Below are 9842 nucleotides of genomic sequence, written 5' to 3'. Positions count from 1 at the left end.
TGTGTGTCACAGATAATCGAACCGTTTGAGAAAGAAAGAAAGAAAAAATATGGCGGTGCTCAAAAAGCGGGGAAGAGGAAGAACATTATAATCTCAGGTTAGCTCAGAGCTTCCTGGAAAAAAACAAGTTTAGACCTTTGTAAGCAACTGGGTGGGCAGTGGTCTGAGTGAGGTCCAACGCCAAGAGGCAGAAGGGAAACCTGCGGGTAGAAGCAGAAGGATGAACAGTCTTGAAGGGAGCCTGGCTGGGAGACATTTGGGCTTAGAGTAATTAGTCACTAGATTGGTGAGGATCTCCATCCTCCCAAGGATAAAGGGACTAAAAGTACACATATTTGCACACTGTGCGAGCCTCGTTAAAGATACAGGATTGGAGCGGAGACATCGCGTTAAGATGAGAAGGCTTGAGTGGCTCAGCTGTGAAGAGCACTCCTTACTCTCCCAGAAGCCTCAGGTCTTATTCCTGCGCCCGCCCACATGGCAGCTCGCAACCACCCATAACTCCTCCAATCCTAGGCTTTTAACCACCTCTTTTGGCCTCCAAGGGCAATGAGACACAGGCATGGTGAACAGACAGGCATGCAAGCAAATTACCCAAGTATATTATTTTTTTAATTAATGATAGAATCTTAGGTAATTATTTCCAAAAAACACCAAAGACCGTTCCTTTCCTTCGAATTACATGGGCGTACTTCCCTACCCTGTAAGGATGACCTCCCTGTTTTCAAGCACTCCAGTCAAAGACTTGGGGCTTGAATCTAGTATAAGTACAAAAGTTGGAAGAAAGAAGCCTGGGTAAGCTCATTGGCAAGAAGGGGGCGCTCTCGGAATATCCAGTTAGTTTAAACACAGCAGGCTGTAAGTGGGAACACTTGCCCAAGCAGGCCAGAACTGCTCGCCTATGCTTCACTATGGTGGGGACATACTGGGAAGCTGGTCAGCCTGCAAGCATTTAGTTGCCACAGTGAGCTGGGTCCACGCGTGAATCAAAATGTGAGGAAGGAACCAGATGAGTGGCCCCCTCCACTTCCCTCCTTGGGTTTCTGTGGTCCTGGCCCCGCCTCTTCCCGCCCCACTCCACTCCTCCCCACGCCCAGATTTAGGAGCAACTCGTCCCTAACGCTAGCCTTGAGCCCCTCCTCCCCCCCCCCTCCTCCTCCTTGTGGAGCTTGCTCCCCTCGCAGTCTCAACTAAGACCCGGAGAGGTGGAATTTCGATTTGAAACTCCCTAGCCAGGGCCGGCGCTGGGCATGCTCAGTGCCTCGGTGTGTCGGGCTGCTGCTAGCTGCACAGGCAGCAGAGGCGCTGCCTGGCTCGGAGGCTGGCACTAGAGTCCACCCCACTGTCACCACCGGCTGCGGGCTTCCAGAAGGCCAGACTCTCACCTCTTCTGAGTGCCTTGCCCCCGCCAGCCTCGAGCCCCCATCTCCCGCAGCATCCTACTCTCCCATCTCCCCATCCCTTAGGGAGACGAAGCAGGTGCTCCGTTCTGTAGGCACGCCACAAGACTGCTCTGTGAACCCCAGCGGAGGACCCTGTCATCGGATGCCCGGTATCAAAGGACTCTTGGCAGTGGTTCTCTCAAATAGCACTTTGCCTAGAGTGGGGTTGCGGCGGAGTTCCTCCTCTGCCCCTCAATGCACACACTATGAGGAGAGTGGTCGGCTTCCCTGCGCTGTGCCTGCTTCTTAATCTTCATGCTGCAGGTAAGGGCTTGCGGGGTTCACAGCTGAAGCTGAGGAGGAGATGGGAAACAGCACATGCTTAAGGACTCCAGGGAAAGCTTGCCTAGCAGAGGAAGATTTGGGATAATGTCTGAGGGGTGACAGAGTGCACCTGTTGGAAGGCTAGGGCTGAAAACTTAGGCTAAATTCAGCTCTTCTTCTTTATCTTGCATGGCGAAGAGTGAACATTTTAAATGTGAGTATAGATTTATTTCCCCCTCCATTGAGCTTTCCTGCTTGTGCTTCTAGGCTTTGCACTTGGTTGCACATTTTACAGGGAAAAAGAGATGAGACACCCTGCTGGATGAAGCCCTTCCTACTGCAGCGGCTACATCCATAAGGTCTCCCAGTGTAGCGAGCGCTCAGGGGGATGCCCTGTCTGTAACCTGATGGTCTGCATCTCCGCCCCTAAGAGCCAAATGCACGGTTTATTCACCGTGCTGCTCTAGGCTGCTTTGGCCCCTGCTCTTGTCACTCGGGTTTTCTGAACCAATAAGAGGAAGGAAAGGTTTCAAACGGGAGGCTCCTATTTCAGCACCACGGTCAGTATCCGCAGTCAGGAAAGAAAAACCCAACGAGGCTCACAAGCCTAGGGGTTATTTATCACTGTGTCTCCAGCATAGATTGGATGGGAGACAGCGAGAGTGTAAACACATAAAAATAGATTGGACACAAGAATCACTATGTAAGGATGCACAGCTGATAAAGTGCCTAGGAATTTTATATTCGGTGTCACCTGGCTCCTCTAACACTGTGGACAGGCTCACTGGACTTCACCCTGTGTAATTTTCACACACGGGAACCAAAATAAAACATGGCAGAGAGGTTTCAGGAACCCCGCTGAGACCGCAGTTGTCCATGCAGTGACCCTGTAGCAAGCACAGACCTTTTCTTTGAGTTTCTTTCACACACATTCATTTCTCTAAGTACACCGAGTGGAAGTATATTATTTTACTGTGACCACACACACACACACACACACACACACACACACACACACTCTGCAATCCTTGTGATAGTGCTCCAAAAGATTGAGTGCTTTTTTTCATGTATGCAATGATGGGAATGAAATGTAGTACTTTTTTGTCCTAGCAATTGCTATTTAAATACACTGTGAATTTAGAAACAAACAATGTATAGGAACAATAAAGCTATAATTAAGGATGTGTGTTAATTGTTATAATTACAATATTACATTGTGGGGTGTTCAGCGGTTCTCTGGTATCTCGAACACCAGTGGGAGAAAAAGCTATGACTTGGTTATTAAAATATTTGCAAACATTTCATTGCCACATGTAATTATTTAATGTTAAAATATATGATGATGAAAACATAAACACTGTTATTGTTTTACATCCAATACTGTTTAATAGTACAACTGACAAAAATAGCCATTGTCAAAAAAGTTTTCATTGCTATCCAGTTAAGTAATTATCTAATAAAATACATCGGTGTAGTTATTCTTGAAAATTATGTATAAACAAATGTTGGGGATTGTAATTAATGCATACTAGGTAGTTATAAGCTTAAAATTATAAATAGAGTTCATATTAAGCATGCAGAAAACATTTCTAATTTATTATGGAAGAGCCCTGGGGAGTAGGGAAATAGAGAGCTTTTGCTCATCAGAGGTGAAACCTAGAAGTCTGCATCCCTCGATGATGTCTGGAGCTTTGCCAAAGCAAAAGATGAAAGGATGGACTATCCAGAGACTACCCCATCCGGGGATCTATCCCATAATCAGCCACCAAACCCAGATACTATTGCACATGCCAGCAAGATTCTGCTGAAGGGACCCTAATATAGCGGCCTCTTGTGAGGCTATGCCAGTGCCTGGCAAACACAGAAGTGGATGCTCACAGTCAGCTATTGGATGGAGCACAGGGCCTCCAATGAAGGAGCTAGAAAAAGTACCCAAGGAGCTGAAGGGGGCTGCAACCCTGTAGGTGCAACAACAATATGAACTAACCAGTACCCCCTGAGTTCGTGTCTCTAGCTGCATATGTAGCAGAAGATGGCCTAATAGGCCATCATTGGGAAGAGAGGCCCCTTGGTCTTGTAAACTTTGTATGACTCAACACAGGGGAAGGCCAGGGCCAAGTAGTGGGAGTGGGTGGGTAGGGAAGCAGGGACAGGGAGGGGGACATAGGGAACTTTCGGGATAGCATTTGAAATGTAAATAAAGAAAATAAAAAAAACTCTTGAAGTAATACAAAATAGATGTTCTTTTACAGCCTTCCTAAAGCTGGTTGGTTGTTTTTCTGTTAAAATTTAAGATTTGTGGATCTTATTTTATGGTTGTTCCCTTCTTTTTCCTAAACTGATAATAGTAAAATCTTTGAAGTATGTGAGTAACATAACCCCTCTCTGTTTGATATAGTTACCATTTAAGTCACTCATAATTCTGCTGGCTTACAGTTGTGTGTATGTGTGCTTCTCTTAAAGACACTTGACAGGAATCTAGAAAGATCTCCTCATCACAGAGCCACAAATTAAAATTCTAAATAAAATGTTTGCTTTACAAAAAAACAAAAACAAAAACAAAAGTCAAAGCAAATCTATACTCGGCACTTTGGCTTCTTAACATGTAAAAAAAAGATTAAAAATAAGATTATCCAGCCAATTTTAATTGTATAAGGCAACAGGTGATCTGTTACATGTTTCGGGATTCAATTGCAGTATGCTACATATACATTAATTGTATTTGTATTTAATACAGTGCTTTAGCATGGTGTCTTGTCAATGCAGATTACAAGTCTGGGATTGTAATTGTCTTGCCAGTTTCATTTTGGATTCATTTTTAATTTTAAACAGCAATTTGTGGGTCACAAGCTGTCATCAGATTAAAATGCATCACAGTTATCTAATAATACTGTTTGGGCTTTTCATCAGAACTCAGATAAATATGGCTTTCTTGACCTATACTCCCAGAGATTTAGGTAATAAGAAAATAAGTGGCTGGGAGAGCATAGATCAAGAAGTCTCTGAGTCTTTTACTTGTTGAATATCTGAGTTTGTCTCTTGTAAAAAAGCCACATTCCCAGGGCAGAGGCTGACTCTATTTTTAGAAAGGACAGTGACACCTGTACACATTAGCTGCCTGGCTGAAAAGCTAATTGCTCGATATCAGTCATACCCAGGTTGCCAGCAACTACTTTATGGCAGTATCACAAATGATGGTATCTTAGGATGCTCCACAAATGGAGTAAATTAAATAATGAGATGGGCTGTAAGTGTTCTCAGCTGTGCTGGGAATTGTTGCCTGGGGCATAGCCATGTCTCTAAAGATAAGGCTGGAAATTACTTTTGGCATGAGTGCCATCTCCAATTACTTGGTATGGTTGCCCATGGCATGGTAACCCTGAGTCCTGACAGTCTCAATAGGGGGCAAACTGTGATCTGTTTGTCATGCCTGTGCAATGTAGTTGTCATTCCTGGGTAAGGAAGGCCAAAGAAGCTGCTTAGCTCATAGCTGAGTAGTTGAATGACATGTGACAGCTAATTGCCACAGATCTAAAGAAACAAATCATACTTATCGTCCAGCCAGTTGCTTAAGTTGCTTAAGGCACAAATAACAAGATGCAGTAGTGCCAACTGACAACATAGTCTGGAAGAAAAAAAAACCCACAGGCTCTCAGACCTATTACTGTATACTACAAAAGATTCAAGTTCCCAATATAACTAAGAACATTAACATCCCATCCCATCAGCCAATTTCTCCTACCTACGGAGCATTCTAAGATGCCATCGGTAATGTCCTCATAAAGTAGTTGCTGGAAACGTAGGCAAAACTGGTTCTAATAGATTAAGCCACCATTGTGTTAGTGGTGACAAATCCTTTTGTCCTTAGCTGTCCTTACTCTTCGAATCTTCTGGGATCCAATATAGCAAAGAAATTCCCATTTAAAAGCCCACTTCATAGATATCCAAGTGTCAACCAAAAGCCACGCCAATGGGAAGATTGCTTAAAGAACAACTGTGTGGAAGATTCACAGACTGCTTATTTACTTCAGTCCTCATTCATTCTTTGCCCAATGAGTCATATTCCTTTTGAGGAGATTATGTTAATGTGGTAGTATTTTCAATGCCAGTGAGTAAATTTTTTTGTGATATCCTCAAACGTTATCATCTAAAAGCCTTTTTTTTTTTTTTTTTTTTTTTGGATGTTTGCTTATTATTTTTTTTTTTTTTTTTTTTTGGATGTTGTGATAGTAAAGAGACTGACTTCAACCCATGATCTTCCTCAGCACTGGAAAAGGTGGCTTCTGATTGCCACCCTGTCCTTCCTGTTGTGCTTTCTGAATGACACACATTTCTTCAGGTTATGTCTCAAAGGTGTCCCTCTACTCTCTAAGAATTACATAGCACATCTATCCAGTCTTCCAAAGGGACAGAGTGCCTTTCACGGAGCCATAAGGATATAGGAAGTCATTTCGCAGAAATTATATGCTCAAGAAAAAGAGCAGAGCAGACTAGCATGAAAAGCATTGTATTTTCAGATTATATCATACCCTCTGGTTGCCCAAACTCAAAGATTACTCAAACCAAACAGTCCTTAAGACATGCAAGGTCTACAATATTCTCTGCTGTCTTTCTTATATACCTCCACCACTTTCCTCTTTAAACTTATCTCTGCTCATATTAGTCTGTCTGTTCCTAGAAAATAATCTTGCATATATTTTTCTTTACCAAAGAAAGCCATTTCCTTGATTAACCTATCCATGATTTGAGATCTTGGTCTTTACTAACGTGTGACCTTTTTAGTGGAAATTTCTCTTGATAGCTTCTTTCATACCTCTCTCTCTCTCTCTCTCTCTCTCTCTCTCTCTCTCTCTCTCTCTCTCTCTCTCAAATTGATATCATCTGCTCCTCAACCTTCTCAGAGGTCATATGTTTCATATACATATACTTTTCTTATTTTGCTTATTATAGTCTCCGTCTCTACATGAAAGTATAGGCCCTTTAAGGATATTTTTTTATCTATTTTGCTTTTGCTGTATCTATCAGGGATCACGTCATGTGGTGTGATGAGATTTTTTTTCACTCACCTCAGATAGGAAACCCACAGCAGACCAAAGTACAAACACCGATAAACTGCAGTTTGGTAAACCAGTGAGTTTTGGAGGCCTCACGTACAGGAATATGGGTAAGGGAATTATTTACAGAACAATGACTCAAAGACAGTTGCATCACCAAAGACCGCCTTGGCATTGATGGTTGGCTCACCACAGCTGGGAACCTGGCAATACCATTCCTGGAACTACAACACATTGGCAAGTGTCAATTTCAAGTGACTTGGTTAGCCAACACCTCTTCCAGGAAGCCTCAGTAGCTTGGTTTGTCTGAGAAGGACGCTTTCTGGTGTTTAATGTTTACTCTTAAGAGGAAGGGGCCTAGTCAGCCTGGTCAAGATCTGAAACTTTCTGAAGCTATTTTGAGTTGTTTCTTTCTGGTTAAGGATCTTCCCTCTAAGATAGAATGTTTCAATGTCTGAAGAAACTGCTACACCAAAAGGAGCTACTTGGCATAAATGTTTCTAACTCCTCAGTATTGTTTAACAGTTGCTATTCTCAAGAAATTATTTTTGTTACTCTCTACTTAAATTCATTGAGTAATTGTATTCAGAGCCATATACCAGAGATCCCAAATCCACATTTCTAGCTCAGATAACTCTCCTAAACTCTAGTGATGTTTTTTATCATCAAGTAGACTCGTCAGCTACTCCATAAGAATGTAATATCCAACTGTTTATATTCTATGCATGGCTATATAATTCCTCCTATTTTTAACCTTCCATGTCACAGAGAATAATGTCAAGATGCCCATAACCTAAGCCTAAAATCATAACTTATCCTAGACCCTTGGCGCTAATTTGATCATTGCTGTGACAAAATCTAGGGCAAGAAGCAACTGAAGGGACGGAATAGGTGCTGTAGTTTACAGTCTTAGAGAAGATACAGTCCATCATGACTGGGAAGGCATTACAGTTGGAGCAGAAGAAGGGCTGGTCACACTCGGGAAGGAGACAGTGAACAGGAAGCAGAGCCAGGCTATAAAGCCTCAAAGCCTGCCCCAGTAGCCTTCCTCCTCCAGCAAGGCTGCAGTTCCTCAATTTCTCACTGCCTTCCCTAGCTCTGCCTGCGGGAGACCAAGCATTCAAACACATGAGCTTGCCAGGACATTTCATGTTCAAATCACAACGCCCTCCTTATAATGCTTTATCCTAAAGATGCTCAATTCTTGAAATCAAGTCGTCTCCACATTTGTGTCATGCCACTGCCTTGAGATGGAACCTTGTTATTCCTTAAAAAATAATCTTATATCAAAACTGTTCCTCATAATAATGTCCTAAGTAAATTCTACAAACATACAGAAGTCTCTTTATAAAATTGTAACAGTGCTTTTTCCTTTACTTGGAATACAATCCAAATACACAAACATGATGAGGTCTCTCTCAATCAGGGTGTTCCTAACTGCAACTTTATTTTCTGTCACTGTTCTCTTCATGCCACACTGTTGTCAGACTAATGACCAAATTCTGTTATTGACATGTCTCACCTCCTTTTTCTTGTTATTTCTTTTCTCTTAACTATTTTGTTTTCAAGATAAGTCTTACTGTAACTTCATTTTTGATCATATATTGGCTACTTTGACTCCTTCCTTAATATCTGATCTTATTCAAGCAACTTGCTTATACTTTCCTCATAGGCAGGTGCATTCCTCTATCAATACAGTAAAGCAACATTTTGATGCTCTTAAAGAAAACTAGAATTGTAATTATTACTTTTACATACCTACTTCATATAAATTTCCTTAAGCTATCAATAAATTTCCAATATATAAATATATTTCAATTATTCCAATATGAATATATTTCAATAAATAAATATATTTGGAATGTATGTGGTGATATAATGATGGTAAATTGATGCTAATAGATTGTATCTCATATTAGTGAACATGATGGGAGAGTTTACTATTCTGTCAACTGAATGTATATTCATTTGTAACAAGGAACTAGATAAGTAATAGGTTTGATTTACAAATAGATTATGTTTGTCTTCCAAATGCATAGTATGATTTATAGACTCATATGTGATGACCTCTTCCTAGATTAATAGACAGTCTTCTATAACTTTTTACAGGTTCATAACAGTAATCAAGTCAATTTTGTTTTTAAAAAAGTCAAGCATCAGATAACAAACGTAGCACAATAATTGGACACTAAGAAATATACTTGATATTATTTCTGATTATCATTGACTATCAACTATGTCATAAGAGGAAGCATAGATATTGCCCACATTCAAAATAAGGATGAAAATTAAAAAATAATCCAATTCTCTTTTTCTGCCCCAAATAAGAATATAGGCATAAACTCTCTGAGCAGTTGAGTAGTTGCATTTATAAAATGTTTTTCAATCACATTTTTTTATGGGGAGCATACATATACAGAGAGTGGAGATTGTTTGTGAATTATCTAAAAAGATCACACATCAAAATTCCATTCATATCACCATTATTATTCAGTGTAACATGGATGATATAGATTTGGGTAAGCTTATTGTTACATCGATTGAAAATTATTTTATGAAGTCAAATTCAAAATGGGAGAGAAATTCCTGTTTCTATTTAAAGGGATATTTTGAAAGATCCAAATGCTTATAAACATTAGCATGTCACCGATGTTTCCCCATAGCTTTGTAATAGAAAAAAATTAATAATAAGCTGTTATTTTAGAACCAAAATTTCTAATGCCAATGTATCATGTTATGTTATTATAAGTGCCTATTATACTAATGATTTTTTGCCACAGAAAGATAATTAGCTAATTTATATTGTGAACATTAGCACATTTCATTTAAATAATTTCAACTCATAATGACTATTTAGACTTTCTTGTTAATCAAATCTCACTTGATTTCAATATATTAAGATAGTGATATTCATTTCAAAACACAGCTGAATGGACCAGCAGCAAAGCAAAACTCATCACTGACCCTGAACCACCCCAGATCAATACGTCTGGCTGCACTGAAGCCAGCGCTCTCTGTTCAATTGGATATGAGTTATCTTTTTCTTGGTTCAACTCTGAAGTAATGTTCATTTCTTGGCTTA

At 40.5% G+C, this 9842-nt stretch overlaps 1 protein-coding gene across 1 annotated transcript in view; it reads left to right on the top strand.

Moving 5' to 3' along the window:
* The first annotated feature begins 1256 nt into the window (after nt 1-1256).
* Nucleotides 1257-9842, top strand: part of Ptprr (protein tyrosine phosphatase receptor type R) — a 225343-nt gene continuing 216757 nt past the window's right edge. The window contains exon 1 of the mRNA XM_021204396.2: nt 1257-1706. Coding sequence (XP_021060055.1) covers nt 1649-1706 — 58 coding nt within the window. The 5' untranslated portion in view covers nt 1257-1648. The remainder of the gene's footprint in view (nt 1707-9842) is intronic.

Source organism: Mus pahari, chromosome 9 (assembly GCF_900095145.1).
Source record: "Mus pahari chromosome 9, PAHARI_EIJ_v1.1, whole genome shotgun sequence".
In the NCBI taxonomy this organism is placed as follows: Eukaryota; Metazoa; Chordata; class Mammalia; order Rodentia; family Muridae; genus Mus; species Mus pahari.
The sequence above is the reverse complement of the archived record's forward strand: the minus strand, read 5'-3'. Positions and strand labels throughout refer to the sequence as shown.